This window comes from Pipistrellus hanaki, assembly GCF_964339955.1.
Source record: "Pipistrellus hanaki genome assembly, chromosome: 2".
Lineage (NCBI taxonomy): Eukaryota > Metazoa > Chordata > Mammalia > Chiroptera > Vespertilionidae > Pipistrellus > Pipistrellus hanaki.
Genome location: NC_140504.1, coordinates 173,219,769 through 173,239,044, shown reverse-complemented (window position 1 = coordinate 173,239,044; position 19,276 = coordinate 173,219,769). Strand labels below are relative to the sequence as shown.

Genomic DNA, 19,276 nt, shown 5'->3' with positions numbered 1-19,276 from the left:
AATGTTCCTTTTGATTTTCCATTTTTCAACTAACGCCAAACGAAAACTACAAAACAGATCAAAAAACTTTTTTTACTGATTAACAGCTGAATAGCCAACTATCAAATAACAAAATGTGTTTTACATTTGTACTACGTCTGCAAACTAAAAATTCAACTGAAGCCATATATGTGTGAAACCCGCAATTACTTAGCTGCCGACCCAATAGAAACATCGATGTGAGAGATACATCGACCAGCTGCCTCCTGCACACCACCTATTGGGGATGTGCCTGCAACCAGGGTACATGCCCTTGACAGGAATCAAACCTGGGACCTTTCAGTCCGCAGGCCGACGCTCTATCCACTGAGCCAAACTGGTTTCGGCTTTTTAAAAATTTTTTACATTTTATTTTATTTTATTTTTTTATTAAGGTATTATATGTGTACATATCTTACCATTGTCCCCCCCCCCCTACTCCCATACATGCCCTCCCTCCCCAGAGTTTTGCAACCATTGATTATGCTTATATGCATGCATACAAGTCGTTCGGTTGATCTCCTATCTCCCTCATATCTCCCCACCCTCCCTGCTGTAATTTGACAGTCTTTTTATTGCTTTACTGTCTCTGTATCTATCTTTTTGTTCATCAGTTTATAATGTTCTTTATTACCCATAAATGAGTGAGATCATGTAGTGTTTTTCTTTCATTGACTGGGTTATTTCACTCAGCATAATGTTCTCCAATTCCATCCAGGTTGCTGCAAATGATAAGAATTTCTTTTTTATGACAGCATAGTATTCCATTGTGTAGATGTACCATAGTTTTTTTTATCCAATCACCTGCTGACGGGCACCTAGGCTGTTTCCAAATCCAAGCTCATCTGCTGATGGGCACCTAGGCTGTTTCCAAATCCAAGCTCATCTGCTGATGGGCACCTCGGCTGTTTCCAAATCCTAGCTATTGTAAATTGTGCTGCTATGAACATAGAGGTGCATATATCCTTTCTGATTGGTGTTTCTAGTTTCTTGGGATATATTCCTAGGAGTGGGATTACTGGGTCAAATGGGAGTTCCATTTTTAGTTTTTGAGGAAACTCCATACTGTTCTCCACAGTGCTTGCACCAGTCTGCATTCCCACCAGCAGTGCACGAGGGTTCCTTTTTCTCTGCAGCCTCGCCAACATTTGTTGTTTGTTGATTTGTTGATGATAGCCATTCTGACAGGTGTGAGATGATACCGCATTGTTGTTTTGATTTGCATCTCTCGGATATTTAGTGACTTGTTTTCATGTGCCTCTTGGCCTTCCTTCTGTCTTCTTTTGAAAATATTCTATTTAGGTCCATTGCCCATTTTTTAATTGGATCATTTATCTTCCTTTTATTAAGTTGTACAGCTGTCTGTAGATGTTGGAGATTAAATCTTTATCAGTGATAACATTTGCAAATATGTTCTCCCATACAGTGGGCTTTCTTATTGTTGATGGTTTCTTTTGCTGTAAAAAAAGCTTTTTATTTTTATATAGTCCCATATGCTTACTTTCTCTTCCATTGCCCTAGGGGCAGTATCAATGAAGAAGTTCTTTTGGCATATGTCTGAGATTTTGCTGCCTGTAGATGCCTCTAGTATTTTTATGGTTTCCCGTCTTACGTTTAAGTCCTATATCCATTTTGAGTTTATTTTTGTGTATGGTGTACCTGAGGGAACTTTCAAACAGTAGGTGCTCGAGTTGGATTTCTTTTCTTTAAATATATTTTATTGATTTTTTTACAGAGAGGAAGGGAGAGGGATAGAGAGTTAGAAACATTGATGAGAGAGAAACATCCATCAGCTGCCTCCTGCACACCTCTTACTGGGAATGTGTCCGCAGCCAAGGTACATGCCCTTGACAGGAATTGAAGCTGGGACCTTTCAGTCCACAGGCCGATGCTCTATCCACTGAGCCAAACCAGTTAGGGCTCGAGTTGGATTTCTGATCAACTAAATCAGAATCTCTGGGTGATGAGGTTCTGTGTAGAGAAACACTATATAGACATACTCCTACGTGTAGGCAGGGGCCTTATCTCAAAGGTGAGTTTATTCTTAGTATCAATCACCTGGGAAAGTGGAGAGTTCCTCAGACGGGAAAGGGAATTTTAAGAGCAGTGGTTCTCAACCGCATATCAGCCTTACCTGGGGAGCTTAAAAAACCCAATGCCCCGGCTACTCCTCAACCCAAAGACTTTATAATCTCTGGGACAGGGGTGGGGAACCTTTTTTCTGCCAAGGGCCATTTGGATATTTATAACATCATTTGCAGGCCATACAACATTATCAACTTAAAAATTAGCCTGCTGCCGAGACCGGTTTGGCTCAGTGGATAGAGCGTTGGCTTGGGGACCGAAGGGACCCGGGTTCGATTCCGGTCAAGGGCATGTACCGTGGTTGCGGGCATATCCCCAGTGGGGGGTGTGCAAGAGGCAGCTGATCGATGACACTCTCTCTCATCGATGTTTCTGGTTCTCTATCTCTCTCCCTTCCTCTCTGTACAAAATCAATAAAATATATATTTTTTAAAATCTAAAAAAATTAGCCTGCTATATTTAGCCAAACATTTCATTAATTCACCCCTAAAGCCATGGCAGAGCCAAACGAAATGATATCGCAGCCGTATACGGCCGGCCAGATGTTTCCCGCCCCTGTTCTCGGTGGAGATGAAGGCATCAATAAATTTATAAGCTTCTCAAGTGATTCCACTATGTAACCTGGGCATGTGCCCTGACCGGGAATCGAACCGACAACTCCCCTGTGTGTAGGCCAACACTCTAATCACCAAGCAACACCAGCTAGGGCTATTAAGATCTTTTACAAATAAGAAGGATGAAATTGCCATTTACTGGGGTAGGAAAGATTCTAGGAGGCAGGCAGTGTAAATCCGGAGTTGAATTTTGGACATCAATCTATATAATAGAGGAATATGCAAATTAGCCCCGATGCCATAACATCACCACCGGACAGCAGAGACCTGAGGCTGCATGGCACCTGGCCAGGGCGAGGGACCTCAGGCTGTGCCCCCTTTCAATGGGGCTTGACAGGGATCTCAGGCCACACCCCTTGCCTGGAAGGGCTTGTCAGGGAACCTTAGGCCACGCCCCATGCCTTGCTTGAAAGGGCTTGATGGGGGGTGGGGTTTAGGCCACACCCCATGCCCCACGCCTGGTGCCACTGGAAGATCTTTTTTTTTTTTTAATAAATTTTTATTGTTCATATTATTACAAATGTTCCTTCCCGCCCCGCCCCCCACCTCCATTGCTCTCCTCCACCAGGTTCCCACCCCACCCTCTGCCCTTTCCCCACCCCCCATTGTCCTCATCCATAGGTGCACAGTTTATGTTCAGTCTCGTCCCACATCCCCTTCTCCTCTTTTCCCCAAGAATCATCAGTTCACTCCCCTTCCATACCTCTGATTCTATTATATTCAACAGCTAATATTGTTCATCAGATTTTTTTTTAAATTTCCTTGGTTTTTAGATTCACTTGTTGATAGTTATGTATTTGTTGTTCATAATTTTATCTTTATTTACTTTCTCTTCTGAAAGAACCCCCTTCAGCAATTCATATAATTCTGGTTTGGTGGTGATGAACTCCTTTAGCTTCTTTTTTTTATTAGTGAAGCTCTTTATCTGACCTTCGATTCTGAGTGATAGCTTTGCTGGTTAGATTATCTTTGGCTGTAGGTTCTTACTATTCATCACCTTGAATATTTCTTGCCATTCCCGTCTGGCCTGCATGGTTTCTGTTGAGAAATCAGCTGACAATCGTATAGGTGCTCCTTTATAGGTAATTACCTGCTTTGCTCTTGCTGCTTTTAATATTCTCTCTGTCTTTTGCTCTTGGAATTTTAATTATGATTTGTCTTGGTGTGGTCCTCTTTGGATTCCTTTTGTTTGGAGTTCTGTGTGCTTCCTGAACTTGTAAGTCTAATTCTTTCACCAGGTGGGGGAAGTTTTCTGTCACTATTTCTTTCAGTATGTTTTTGATATCTTGCTCTCTCTCATCTTCTGGGACCCCCATAATTCTGATGTTGGTTTGCTTGAAGTTGTCCCAGAGGTTTCTTACATTATCTTCAATTTTCTGGATTCTCTTGCCTTCTAGCTTCTGCAGAGGAGTGTCTTCTGGCTCTTTATGTTCCAAATCTTTGACTTAATTCTTGCGATCTTCCATTCTGTTTTTAGGTCTCTGTATAATATTTTTTATTTCAGACAATGTATTCTTTATTTCTTGTTGATCCCTTATCATTTCTTATTGATTCCTTATTAATTCTAGTTGACCCCTTTTCATATCCTCATAGGTCTTATCGATCTTTTCTAGGAAATTCTTGAAAAACATTATAAGCGTAGATTTGAACTCTATATCCAGTTGCTTTTTGTCCTCCATTTCTTTCGTTTGTGATCTATTTCGTCTCGGCATTTTTGCAGCTTCCCTGATGGGGCGGGGGGGGTTCAGGGTGGAGCCTACAGCTTTGGCTTCCGTCAGCCCCGCCCTATGCGGCTCCTGAGTCTCAGGGTCCTTCAGTACTCATTGCAAGCACCTCTGAGAGAAAGGTGCCCTCGATTTTCGCCTGCTACCAAACAGTCTAGGCTCTCTCCCAATGAGCCTGGTATTGGGGTTCAGTTCAGTTGGCAGTGGAGTTGGAGGTGGTGTTCAGAGCAGTCTGGAGCCCCTGTCTCCTTCCCTCCAGGGCAATCCCGCAGCACAGCCAACTGTCCCTTCTCTGCTCGCAATGTGCGTGCCTCCGGGACCTCCTTTCGCCGCTCCCCCGGGGTTCTGCCTTACAGCCCAGCTCCCTCTGTTTGAGCCTGGATCCCCGGGGTCTGGCCTAGAACTGGGGTTCGGAGAAGTCGGAACTGGGGCCCAGCACAGTCAGAGCTTTTATCTTCTTCCTGCTAGGGAACGCCAGCCAGGCACTCAGCCTCCCTCCTCTCCGGCTCCTTCCTCTCCGTGCACGCCATGTGTCTCCATACCTTAGGCTTTTACAGCTCCTCCGCGCTTCCTTCTGGTTTTCTCCTTGCTTCTCGTTGTAGAATTTCCAGTCAGTCGACTTTCCTGTAGTTCTGGGTAATGTCCATTTTATATTTTAGTTGTATTTTATTGAAATTGTTGTGTGCGTCTGCGGCTAGGTGTTTACCTGTGCAGCCATCTTGGATTCTCCTCCCACTGGAAGATCTTATGCCACACCCTCTATCCCAGTGCCGGGACAGGGGCCTCAGGCCATGCCCCCCCCACCCAGCCCCACAGCCAGGCTGAGGGACCTTATGCTGCACCCCCCCACCCCACCCCCGCAGGGCAGGATTTGACAAGGGACCTCAGGCCACAACCCCGCCACAGCACTGGGTGACATGAGGCTGTGCCCCCCACCTGGAGGGGGCTGACAGGGGTGGGGCCGGCCAGGTCTGGGTCTCCTGCGTTTTCGAAGCACGTGCAGGCGATGGGTGGGGACTTGACCTTAGGTCTCACAGCGCTCCCCAGACTCTGACAGGAGGGAGATTTTCATACACGTTTTACTCATTTTCTTTCATCTCTGACACTTCTATTATAGAGAAAGGGCAAATAGCAAAATTAAAATGTTTCCTCTAATTCATTCCCTTTCATGTGCACGAATTTCGTGCGCTGGGCCACTGGAGTTAGGTATGAGATGCCTAATACACATCCAAGTGAAGCAAGCAATTGCATATGTGAGTCTGGAGTGTGGGGAAAGAGGACTGGGCTTGAACTATAAATTTGGGAGTCAGCAACCCAGATATAAAGCCGGGAGACCGAATGAGATCATCTAAGTGGCTGTGTGAGGCAGAAGGAACACAGAAAGTACCTGGGAAGGCATTAGCATACAATACCTGCTCAGCGAACACTTTCCCCGTGCAGCTGCAGGGAGCTTGGCAGGGAGCTTGGCAGGCTCTTCGGGAAGCAGGAAATAGATGCCTTAGGCCCTGAGGCTTAGGGTAAAACTTGCACTGCTCTGTACTTAGGCCTTTCACAATTTTGGTTTTCACAAGCTTTGGTGGGGGGGTTAAACGATGTTGTTTTCAGCTTTCAGGTCTTTGTATCTTCACATGTAACTCCTTATGCAGTGAGTCTGAGCGTTAACCTCCCCAGGTCTGCATCTGCCCACGTGGCGACTGTAAGGCCCCACACTGTCACAGCGGACCAGAGCGCCCCTGCCCACTGAGACAGACGAAATCTCCACTCAGTAAGATCAGCTCCCAGAAGGCTGACATCAGCTCCGGAAACGCACACCCGACACCAGGGTCTGGCTCCTTCGTGGCTCCAGATGGCTCTTCTCTCTGCTGGACTAACGGGCACATTCCTGCCTCATGGGGTCATATTCCTCTTCACAACTGAGACTGAGATACCCTCAGGGTTCCATCTGGAATGTTCTGCCTCCAGGTAATGGCAGGCTAACCCATCTCTGCCTTTGATTTTTTGCTCAAATGTTCATTTCTCAGGAAGGCCTTCCCTGACCACCCCCTTTAAGCTTGCACTCGCTTCTCCAACATTCCTTTGTCCTTCGTCATAGCACTTATCATTTTCCATCACAGTGAGAACGTTAATTATTTATTACACTTTGTTTATGAACCATCTTATTCCCTGGTATATCCTCAGAACATGGACTACGGCCCGATGCGTGGCAATTGCTCAAGAAATTTGTTGAACCCTAGCTGGTTTGGCTCAGTCGATAAGTGTGTCAGCCTGAAGACTGAAAGGTCTCAGGTTCGATTCCAGTCAAGGGCACATGACCAAGTTGCGGCCCTGATCCCTAGTGGGGGGTTGGGGGAGGTGCAGGAGGCAGCCAATAAATGATTTTCTCATCATTGATATTTCTATCTCTCTCTCTTCCTCTCCTTTCCTCTCTGAAATCAATAAAAACATATATTAAATTAAAAAAAAAAGAAATTTGTTGAATAAATAAGGAAGTGCTCACCTTAATGTTGGGGCAGCAGCCCGTAGCCCAGGTCCCTCAACTTTGAACTCTCTCAGAGAACCCAGAGCCTCCCAGGGACCAGGCCTGAACCTCCTGGAGGCATCATCCAACTGGGCTGTCCCTGAGTGCACTGAGCAGCCTGGGTGCCCACCCCCAAGGGGACACAAGATTAATTCTGAGGCGCCTAAAGACCAGCAATACCCAACTCACCAGCCTCGCATCCTGGTTATTCTTGCTCATTCCTTCACTTATATCCTTGTCAGTTTCTTCATCCTTAAGTCCCTGCTCTCTGCTTCTTCTTTTTGGGCCTCTCTCCCACTTCTCTCCCCTCTGAACCATACTCTGACTTTCCACTGTGTTCTCTGAAGCCTTGGCCTTTTCCATCCTCAGTTTCTTCATTAAACGTTCCTCCTGCCTTCTGCTTTCATAAGTAACCCTGGTGTCCCTGAAAACACCAGGTTCTCTACTGCCCTGGGCAATCTGAGACTGCTCCTTCTACTGTGCCCCAGGCACCTGAGAAGCCCTTGTGAACTCTTCGGACTCCTTTTAGGCTTCCAAGCCAGCCTATTTAAAAACCAAACAAAGACCTGCTCATTGCTCACGGCTGGTGATCAAGAAATATTTACTAAGTGAGTAAGTGAGAAAATGAAATCTGGGGAATGGAACAAGAGGCAAGCTGAGGTTCAAGTCTCATTGTGGATCTATATCCTTCCCAGTTTACCAGACACTGAAAAGGGTACAGGACATGTTGAATGTCATCCTTGGGTCAGTGTTTCCCAAAGTGAGGTGCGCGTACCCCCAGGGGTACGGGAAGGGTTTGGTGGGGGTATGCATTGCACCGGAGTTTGGTGGGGATATGCACTGCACCGTGCTTAGCTGCGCCTCATTCTACGTTCTCATGAGTACGCGGGGTGCTCAGCGTTACGGAAATTACAGAAGGGCACACGTATGTCAACAGTTTGGGAAACACTGCATGATTCCTATTATTCCCACTTTACAGTGGGAAACTGAGGCTTAGGAGTTAAACAGCTCACTTCAGATTACAGCTAGTAAGAGAGGGAACTGGGCTTTAAAAATTCATGCCTGACTTCACAGCCCATGTTACTAACCTCCAAAAACCACTGCCCCCAGAACAACAGAGCTTGCAGTTAAAAGGCAAGGTTTGTACAGCTCACTGCACCCAAGTAGCCTGGGTCATTTTCACGGCGCTCACAAGGGATTCTGTCATGCAGATAGGGCATATACCCAGGTTTCGGGTTCAGTCCCTGGTGAGGGTATATATATTGGAGGCAACTGAGAAATGTTTGTCACATCAATGTCTCTGTCTCTGTCTCTTCTTTCCCCTCCCTTCCTCTCTCTTTCTCTAAAAAAAATAAATAATAATAATAATAATAATAATAATAATAATAATAAATCTGCCGAGACCAGTTTGGCTCAATGGATAGAGCATCGGCTTGGGGACTGAAGGGTCCCAGGTTCGATTCTGGTCAAGGGCATGCACCTTGATTGCAGGCATATCCCTAGTAGGGGGTGTGCAAGAGGCAGCTGATCGATGACTCTCTCTCATCGATGTTTCTAACTCTCTATCTCTCTCCCTTCCTCTCTGTACAATATCAATAAAATATATTTTTTTAAAAATAAATAATAATAATAATAATAATAATAATAATAATAATAATAAATCCCATTGAGTTAATTCTGGTAAGAAGTTCTTTCAAATCTAATATTTTACTTTTATAGTTCCATATTCCATGTATTGGGTCGGCAGCTAAGTAATTGCGGATTTTTTAAAGAAAATCAAAGACAATTTTTTCATGGAACTAAATAACTTTATTCTGTAATGTATTGCCCATTTTGATCAATGACCTTTTGCCATCTTTCAGGCAGCATCATAATCCCACGTTCAAAAAACTTCTGGTTTTTATTAGCAAAAAACTGAATCAGGTATGATTTGACATCATCATCATTATTGAAATTTTTACCATTCAAGGAGTTTTGCAAAGATCGAAACAAAAAGTAATCAGATGGTGCAAGGTCAGGACTATATGGTGGATGTGGCAAAACATCCCAACCAAGCTCCATTAATTTTTGCCGAATGACCAAAGATGTGTGTGGCCTTGCATTGTCATGATGGAATACAACACCTTTTCGATTTGTCAATTCGGGCCGCTTTTCTTCAACTGCATTGTTTAATTTCATTAGTTGTTCAATGTAGACATCAGAATTGATCGTTCGGTTGGGTGGTAAGAGTTCAAAGTAGACAATTCCTTTGTAATCCCACCAAACTGATAACAAAACCTTCTTTTGATGAATATCGCTTTTGATGTTGTTTGAGTTGGTTCACCTGGCCTGCTCCACGATCTTTTCCGCTTGATATTGTTGTAAACAACCCATTTTTCATCGCCAGTTATCAGTCGTTTTAAAAATGGATCATTTTCATTACGTTTCTTTAGCAAATCGCAGCTGCTAATGCGTTGCGTTAACTGTGATTCTTTCAGTTCGTGAGGAACCCATGTATCGAGTTTTTGAACATAGCCAAGTTGTTTTAAGTGATTTTCAATGCATGTATGTGATACATGAAGCTTCTCTGCAATCTCACGTGTTGTACTGTGACAGTCCGAATTGATTATTGCTTTGATTAGGGCGTCATCAACTTCAACTGGACGACCAGAGCGTCTTTCATCTTTGAGTGAAAAATCACCAGAACGAAATTTGGCAAACCAATTTTGACACTGCCGTTCTTTTAAGGCTTCGTCACCATAAACAGCACATAACTTTTTATGAGCTTGTGATGCGTTTTTCCCTTGCGGAAATAAAAAAGCAAAATATGACGAAAATGTTCCTTTTGATTTTCCATTTTTCAACGAACGCCAAACAAAAACTACAAAACAGATCCAAAAACTTTTTTTACTGATTAACAGCTGAATAGCCAACTATCAAATACAAAACGTGTTTTACATTTGTACTACGTCTGCAAACCTAAAAATTCAACTGAAGCCATATATGTGTGAAATCCGCAATTACTTAGTTGCCGACCCAATATATAGTTTAATCTTGTCTTTTATTTTTTTAACTGTGGTACATACGGTACAATTATAGTAACTATAATTGCTTTATAAACTGTGTCTGGTAACTCCAATGTCATGTCTTCGGGAGTCCCTCTCCGCCGTCTGTTATCTTTCATGCTTCTCACTAATGGAGCCTGGTTTCCTTGTGTGCAGTTATTTTTTACTGTCAGCGTCTCATTTCCTTGAAAAGTTATCAGTGAGAAAGTCATGTCTTTTTCCAGAAAGGTTTTGCGTTTGCTTCTGTCAGGATCTGGAGGCCCTGCCAGTCTGCAACACCTTAAACTTGGAGTTCATGGATCACCTGAGGGATAGAACTCTGGCTGCGAATGCCACGTGTTCCTGTTCTTTTACCTCACTGCCCTGGTCCTCTCGGTGCTCCGGCAATCTTTCCTGCTGTCCTGGTTTGGTGTGCAGGCTTAGTTCTAGTTTATCCTTAAGTTGAGTCCTTTGGGATTCCAATTTAATGTGGAATAGACCAAAGATGGACATATGAAATGTAACCAACCTGGAGGCTAGGATGAGAAGGTCTAACATTTTATCCGTGTTTAAAAAAAAAAAAAAAGTTGAGAGAGAGTGAGGCAGAGGCAACATTTAAAGAAAAATGGCGGGGAAAAATTTTCAGGACATATGAATTCTTATACCTAAGAAGCTAAATAAACCCAATCAAAATAAATGAAAGCAAATTCTTAGATTTGCAGACTTACTCATACTTTATAGAGACCTTTCTTTTATTCTTCATAAAGCCTTAGCACTAGATATCGTCATTTACTCTCCATAAGGAAAAACTGGGATCAGACACCTAAAGTGAATTGCCTAGGGCCTTTACATTAGCAGCAGGGGCAAAAGTCCAGCTCAGTTCTGGTCCGAATTCAAATCCTTTCCTACACATTAGAAACAACACAACACAGCAGAGAAAGAATCTGTAAGGGTACATCTGAATATTGCTAAGGGACTATCCCTCAAAAACAGAACCCCTAACTTGGAAACTTCTCCCTGAGAGCACGTAAAAACCTTTCCCTCCTATCTGCGCTTTCTTCGCAGACAGCACTGGGCTGAGAAAGCCTTAATTAAGAAAGAGAAGTCTATCTTGGACATTTAATTGTGAGTTAAATCAAACGAAGCCAAAATGACTCAAAAGATTCATGGAACCAGCCTGATACACAACAGAAAGCTACACACGGCCTGCTGTGCGGACACTTGTGCCCTGCTGTCCTAATCCAACAGTCAGGATGGCAGGGCACAAGTGTCCTCCCAGCCCCCTCCTTGCACTCTGGAAGGCAGTTTAAATACTGCAGTTAACGTATCCTACATAGCACGTCTTCTGTTCATCAGGAGTAATTGCTACATCTCCCGTTCTGGTGGCATTTCACTGGCTTATTACCTTATACTTTATTTGTGGGTTTTTGGGGGGGTTTTTTGCCCAGAGCACTTTTTTAAAGTGAAGACTGACCTAGCTAGTGGCTCAATGGATGGAGCACCAAACCCTGCAGTCCACGGGTTCTAGTCCAGTCAAGGGCACGTGCCTCGGTTGCAGGCTCGATCCATGGTCCTGGTAGGAGTGGGTGCAGGAGGCAACCAATCGATGTGTCTCTTTCACATTGATGTTTCTCTCTCTCTCTCTCTCTCTCTCTCTCTGTATCTCCCCCTCCCTCCACTCTTTCTCTAAAAAATGGAAAAATATCCTTGGCTGAGGATTAACCAGAAATTAAAATAATAAAATAAAAAAGGGAAGGCTGGCTTCTAGCATAATCAAGCCCCATCCCCCAGGGTGTTGCACGTAGCTGACATCTCTCTGTTAGCGTGGCATAAAGAGCAGGTCATTCTTCCCTCATGGCTGCCTGCATGACGGATAAGAGCTGGAGCGTTACAACTGCTGAACTCACAGTACGAGGCACCCGAGCCAAGAAGCCAGATGCCAGGAAGAGAGGGCCAGGTGCCAGACAATTCATGGGAAAGCCAAGGAGCCCCAGACTCGATGTGTCATAGCAGGTGTGGTCAAGGCCTCGTGCGAGAGAGGAAAAGGAGACACAGTCTGATCTTCCGTGTCTTGTCTCACACAGGACAGGGGCCACGGTATACTCAGATGACTAACAACAGAGAAAAGGCACCGGCAGTTTTGCAACCATGTATTGCACATCAGAGAGGAGAGGTCCTGTGCAGGGCGCAGACACACATAGCAGCGGACAGAGCCTGATTTTGAGGCTTCCTGATCTCGTCATCCACCTGTCATCCATCCTCGCAGCCAAGTGCACGGTGCTTGCTGAGCACGTAACAAACATGCCCCAGTACTGGCTAGGCGCTAGGGAGACCAAGAAGGCAAGAACAGGGAAGGATCTGGAAGGATTAGATACCATTTACGTGAAAGCCACTATGAATCAATTTATTTCAATTAAATCCTCGTATGACAGAAGAAACCAGACTCAGAGCGGTTAAGCGGCTTGTCCCAAATCACAGGGAGAGTAGGTGGCAGTCTGGGATTTGAATGAAGCTTTGCCTGGCTCTGAGCCTGTGTGCTTAATAAAATAATAATCATTACACAGTTAATTAAGTATAATGAGATAATCGGTGACAGAGGTAGGAAATTCACAGGAAGCATGGAGAAAGAGATAATTTTGTATAAAAAGGAGGGAGTCTTTGAGTTTTCCTAGTGGACAAGCAAGGAAGGAAAGTTTCAGGCCCAGGTAATAAGCATATGCAGCGGTGTTGGAAAACGGGGGGGGTATGGGGGTGGGGGTGGAAAACAGGGAGGGGGTAATACCTGTGGGAGAACAATAGGAGGAAGACAGGGGCCTGATCCAGGCAGGCTTTGCAGACCAGGCTGCAGGGCATCTTTGAGAGGCCACTGACTCCTGCAGCAACCCAATCCCTCGCCAGCCTGGGAGCAGAAGCCTTTCTGGGGGCCTCTTTGTCCCTCAAACTCCTCCCAGTGGCTGCCTGCACCAGCCAGATCTAAGGCCTCCTGCACACCCACACTCCCGCCCTCCCAGGCCCCTGCAGACTCGAACGTACTCCGAAACTCTGCTGACAGACTGAGGACTGAGGCCCCCCGGGGACCCAACACCCACGGGCGTTTTCTCCTTCTACTCACAGTTTCGAGTCCAGCTTCAGGAGGAAGCCCAGCCGATCGTACTCTGGAAAAGAAAAGAGAGCAGAAAACGTCACCGAAGGCAAGCCGCTGCCGACACTGGCCGCCGGCCTCCCCCGGACCTACACCTCGGGGACAGACGCCTGCTTCAGAGGACAGATCCACATACACAGCCTCAGCTAAACTTCCGTCCCAGAACCCCACTGAACACCTGTTTGGTGAAGGACCACGTTCAAGCCAGGTGTTTCCAGGACGTCTAGGCGGACCAGTCCACTGCTGGTTTATACTTGCCTTCCTGTCCGGGGCTTGAAACTTAAACTAAGAAAACCACAAAACCGGAGCCCTGGAAAAGTAAGAGGGTCAGAAATAACCTCTGCTTCCTCTACGCTCTAAGCACCATTTTTGCTCAATCAGCCACATTAACTATGGGGAGAAGATGTGGCAGCCAAGGGGTCTCAAAATCCACGTCAATGATTCTCTTCATGACAATCACAAAGAATTGACAGATCTGCCCTGGCTAGTGTGGCTCAGTTGGCTGGGCGTCGTCCCATGCACTGAAAGGTTGCTGGTTTGATTCCCAGTCAGTCTGTGTCGTGACCTCAATCCCCGATAGGGGGTGTGCAGGAAGCTGCTGATTGGTGTTTCACTCTCACATTGATGTTTCTCTCTCTCCCTCTCCCTTCCTCTCTAAAAATAAATTTAAAAATCAATAAAAAAGAATTGATATATCTGATCACATAAGAAATAGGAAATCTAAAATAAAATCCAAAAACAAATTAATGTTTGTAAGAAATGAAAAATTGTCAATATTTTATTTAATTCTTTATATCTTGCCTCATTCTAAAATGAAGTTGAAGTAGCTTTAAAAACAAACAAACTGTATGAAGTACAAGGTTTTAAAAAGAAGAAATAAGGGAGCCAAAAAGTAAATAAGCTAAGGAAAAAATAATAAAATGCAGCCAGGACAAAAATACACATAGTGGATGTCCTAAGGCCTTCTGTGCTTGCCAGAGAAGGATTAAAGATCTGTTCCCCCAGATTTCTCACAGCTAAAACTAAATGCAAAGAATTTATATAAATGCTTTACAGTGTCCACAAATAAACCCGGAGAATCAGTTACTAAGATTTGAAGGAATCCCCCCGTGTCCCCAAAAATATTTGTAGACGGAAAATACAGGAAGTGCCACAGAACTGTTTCTTATAACTTTGTTCAATGATTGCGGTGTGTGAGTGTGTGTATAGAATGGCTTCACCAAAAAAAGGGTTCAATGAATACAGTTCTCAGCTGACCTAGCTTCATATGAACGAACATAAAACAGAACACTCAAGACCAAACAACTACATGGAAAAGACTAGGCAGCAAGGCCTTCGAGGAACTCAGACTTCAGCGAACAATGAATGACCAAGTCAGGAAAGTCACATGTACAGGCAAGTCCCTCCCCGAGTCATTCTGCAACCCTGACCAAGGCCACACTTGCGTGCTTTCATTTATTTATTTATTTTTAATATTTTATTGATTTTGTACAGAGAGGAAGGGAGAGAGATAGAGAGTTAGAAACATCGATGAGAGAGAGTCATCGATCAGCTGCCTCTTGCACACCCCCTACTGGGGATATGCCCACAACCAAGGTTCATGCCCTTGACCGGAATCGAACCCGGGACCCTTCAGTCCCCAAGCCGACGCTCTATCCACTGAGCCAAACCGGTCTCGGCCACTTGTGTGCTTTCATAAGCAGCTAAGCTGTGGTGAGAGAATAATTCTTCTTCTTACAACTGAAGACACTGACTAGGACACATAACTCAACAGGAGGCCTGCCTCCCCAGAGCACAGGCTTAGGCAAATGAAATCCTTTCCTCAAAATAATCCTGGTTTTGCTCTAAATCAGATAAATGGATTAGAGGCTTAGCTCCATAAGAACCAGTACTCAAATAAGAAAAACAGAAGAAGAAAAAAAAAAAAAAGGTTTCAATAGAAAAACTAAACCAAAAAACAAAATTTACAAAAAGTTAGTTTTCAAAGTTGAATATTCTCAACAATCCTGTTGAATCATTCCATGGAAAAGAGAATTTCATTAACTTGCCAAACACCTGTCGCTTTCCCCCTAGGAAATCATAAGCTTGTGGCAACTGTCCTGCTGTTGCTCCTCAGACGGGAGCGTTGACCCCCGGGGGCCCGCCGGATGGAGGATGAATCCACACTTCGGCTGATTCCCTCCGGAGAGCCCAGAGAATGTTTCTCCCTGCTGCAAACTCAAATGCCAGGGGCCAAGGAAGAACAGGAGATAAACGAGGCAAGTTGGAGAATGTAATACCATCCTATAGCAGCTCACATTTTTTATTTTGATTGCATTAAAAATAAAATTGTTGAAATGTCTTATTTTAAACCACATATTTTCAGTATGGTAATCTTTTTTTTTTTAAATATATATTTTATTGATTTTTTACAGAGAGGAAGGGAGAGAGATAGTTAGAAACATCGATGAGAGAGAGTCATCTATCAGCTGCCTCTTGCACACCCCCTACTGGGGATACGCCCGCAACCAAGGTACATGCCCTTTACCGGAATCGAACCAGGGACTCTTCAGTCCCCAAGCCGACGCTCTATCCATTGAGCCAAACCGGTTTCGGCTCAGTATGGTAATCTTATCAGTGGTTCACTTTTCCGTGGCATCTTAAGTTGTGTTTTATACACACACACACACACACACACACACACACACACATTAATTGCGAAGTGTTCTTAAATGTTTAATATGCATTTCTAAAGAAATTACGTCCCTTCCATGGCTCTCTTAAGAGACATGATGACCAGAAACATTTCATTTACTCTTTAATTAAGAAAAGGTGTATGAGCGGCTCAAGGATGATAAGTGGGAACTGACACTGGCTTCAGCCCAGAGGGAAGGCTGTCCATCTGGAGACCACACGCCTTGTCTAAGTGGCAGCCTCGGCCCGCTCCAGCTGACAGCGAACGGTGCCAGGCAGCGATGCGGCCCAGCAATGCCACATCTTCTGCTTTTTTCAAAGCCAAGAATCTGGATCTTTCAAGATAAAAATCTCTCCATTTGTAGATACTGGCAACAGATGCAAGAGGAATTTAAAGATTATGAGGCTGGGAATATGCCCATGGGCAGAACGCAGCCAGCAGGCTAACAACTGACAAGGTCTGTCCCAGGGGGCAGCTCAGCCTCAGCGCACGAGGGCTGGAAGCACTCCTTTGTGGCTGCACGCAGCACCTGGTCAGTAAATATTTGGTGACTGTTATCAGGATTATTTGGTCACAACGTTCACAAAGCCAAATCAAATTAGTCTACCCAAATAAATGCCAGGAAGAAAGTTTCAGCCAGGCCTCTAGAATGGGTGAGTTTCAGACACTACAGTAGGGTGCTAGACTAAGATGCAAATTCTCAAAGGAGATGCCTGAATACTTGCCATTCAATTCCAAAGGCCCTCCCCACATCAAGTGTAAAAGTGACTGGCTGTGAGATGAAGGGAGAAAGGATATGAAGAGTTTCTTTGGAGAGAGCAGTATTATGAACGCCACCTCTTCTACGGGGCAGAATGGATGGTAGATGTGACTCAGCCAGGCCCGGGGAGGGAAGCTGAACGTAACCACTGAAGAAAGGGGACACAGCGGACCACGGGCCGCCTGCCTTCTACCTGCCGAGGGTGAAGGCCACGAGGCGAGCTGACTGCGGAGGAGGGGGCTGCACTGGAACTGGCCGGCACCGCCAGAATTCGCTGCAGAAAAGGACGCGCGACCGAGCTAGTGGGGTTGTTTGAGGTCCTTTTCAAAAGGTCTTCAGCGACAGTAACGGGGGAAGACACAGGGAGTCCCAGGAGACAAGGCTTCGGTGAGCGCGTTACCCACATCGGGAACTGCAGAGGGGAGGTCCCAGCTTGGAGGGGGTGGGGGTGGGGGTCCGAAACGCCTACAAGAATACCCCAAGGAAAGCCAGGTCAGAGAGTGCCAGGACTAGCTTGTGTCTTCTCTGCCCTCTTTCCCTTCCCCACCAATTCCAGAGGCCAGGAACAGGAGCCAGCAACCGGGGAGGCGTGGAAGGAGAAACAAGGTCAGGCACCACTGGTAACTAAGCCCTAATGCGAGGAGGGGAAGTTAGTATAATTGAGTAAATCGAAAGCTATGGCGATTACAATTGCCTGGACGTTCTAATTTTGGGCTTGGTGACTCCATGTGACCATGGGATTCTTATTACCTCCAAGGTAACAAAAATTCTCTGGACTTCCTACGCTGAAAACAGTTGAAGGGGACCAAGGGAGACAAAGTGAAGCTTCTGTGCTTTATCCCCTCTAATGCTTCCACGTTCAGCACAGTGGTCGCACTAACTTAGGCAAAGAGGACGATGGAACGGTACATCTAGCCAAAGTGCGGGAATGGCCAGGGGCAGAGCGCTCAGGGATGACTAAGAGTGACTGGAATTCTGTTGCCGGGATTGTTCTGTCTGTTCCTTCCCGGTGGTTCTTCCCCCGACTTCCAGTTGTTTCCTCACCCAGATGCCCCGGTCAGCCGAGCCCTAAAACTCCAGTTCGGAATTATACATTTCTCAGACTCTGACTCGTGTTCCTCCCCCACGGGGCTAGAATTTCTGCCGAGGCATCATCACTAACACCGTGCTTGCCGTGTGAAAAGAATGGTGAACACACAACACCTTCTCTGTTGGCCCAAGAGCCCCGTGTCTGCCCATCACCAAATGTTTGGGACTTAATGCATTTCTGCCATTAGTTGCTCATGAGTCTGTAGTGCGCATCTATTGTTTACGTCCTCTTTTTTTTTTTTTTTTTTTTTAAATTTCAGAGAGGAAGGGAGTGAGAGAGAAACATCAATGATGAGAGAGAATCATTGATTAGCTGCCTCCTGCACACCCCCTACTGGGGGATAAAGCTCAGAACCAGGCATGTGCCCTTGACTGGAATCGAACCCAGGACCCTTCAGTCCACAGGCTGATGCTATAGCCACGGAGCCAAACAACCTAGGGCTGTGATTCCCTTTTGATGACTCCAAATTTTCCATGGTGATTCCCTCCCATCATTTATTAAAACCTAAAATTTCACTTTCTCCACCAAGACTTTAGAGGCTCCTGTGTAATCAGCAATTGCCTCATCTCCAACACAGCAGGGATCTTACCTGACAAGCACTCTACTCTCATATTCATAAGCTGTTACTGAACACGCCACATGTTCACAGCTGTTACTGATGGCCTAACCTGTGCGGTTCCTTACCGAGTCCTGAGCCAGGGGAAAGCGGAAGTCTAATCTCACATGTGAACCAGAGCAGAAGCAATCGGGAAGGCCCAGGCGAGCTGCTCTGAGTGCAGGGCACAGCCTCTTACCGTCGGGTTTGAGCAAGGCTGTGGACCCCACAGCACCTCCCTGTGTGCAAATGTGTTCTTGATGTGAGGTCAGCTTATCCAGTGGAAATGCTATTTGGAATGTATCAACTTCAGGGACAATTCTCCTCCGGGAAAGCTGGCAGTAAAGCCCGGGTCTCCCTGGCAGTTGCTGATCCCAATCTGCAGTAAGAACAGAGGCCTCTGGGACTCCCAGGTCCTGGCAATGTGCACCAATGTGCACTTACGCTCTCCCAGCACCCGAGGGGACCCTACTCCCAGGTGTCCACTCAGCAAGCCTGCATCTGCGCAGTGAAGGAGAGATGTTTAGTTTGGTGGTTTGGGCTTCCTGTCTCAGCCAGGCTGGAAAGCCCAGCATGAACAAAACCCGAGTGAGGAGCACACGTGTGTCCTTTGCCTGGCTCCAGGTGGGAAGTGGCATCCATGATGCAAACCTCTGCTCTTCTCCTTCTGCGCCTGCATCGAGTCAGGCCTGTGAATGCATAAAATGCTAAAGTCTTTTAAATTGATCACTAACTCTTCCGTTGCCATTTCAAGGGACAGACTGGTGTTCTAAGTGACGTAAACTCCTAGGAGGTTCGGAAATTGGACATAAATAAAAGGAGGCCATGCACTAAAGTGTGTATGCACCTAATAATGAAATTACTCCGTATATAAGGCGAAGTTAACAGAATTACAACAAGAATACACAATGGGTTTCCTGTCATCACAATGGAAACACATACACCCCACTGAAAAACCTGGCTCACCCGTCAGTGAGAATTCAGAAGATTTGAACAGGCAATTAGTAAATGTGAACTAACTGACAGAGATTAC

At 45.5% G+C, this 19,276-nt stretch overlaps 1 protein-coding gene across 4 annotated transcripts in view; it reads right to left on the bottom strand.

Annotated features, from left to right (window-relative positions):
- The window catches only part of ST3GAL3 (ST3 beta-galactoside alpha-2,3-sialyltransferase 3), a 168,541-nt gene that overhangs the window by 84,464 nt on the left and 64,801 nt on the right, over positions 1-19,276 (bottom strand). For 2 of the 4 annotated variants that reach the window (XM_084874662.1, XM_084874663.1), the window contains one exon: positions 13,095-13,137. In XM_084874662.1, coding sequence (XP_084730788.1) covers positions 13,095-13,137 — 43 coding nt within the window. Of the gene's footprint in view, positions 1-7,148; positions 7,326-13,094; positions 13,138-19,276 lie in introns of those variants that run through there. The other 2 variants (XM_084874664.1, XM_084874665.1) reach the window with 2 other exon arrangements.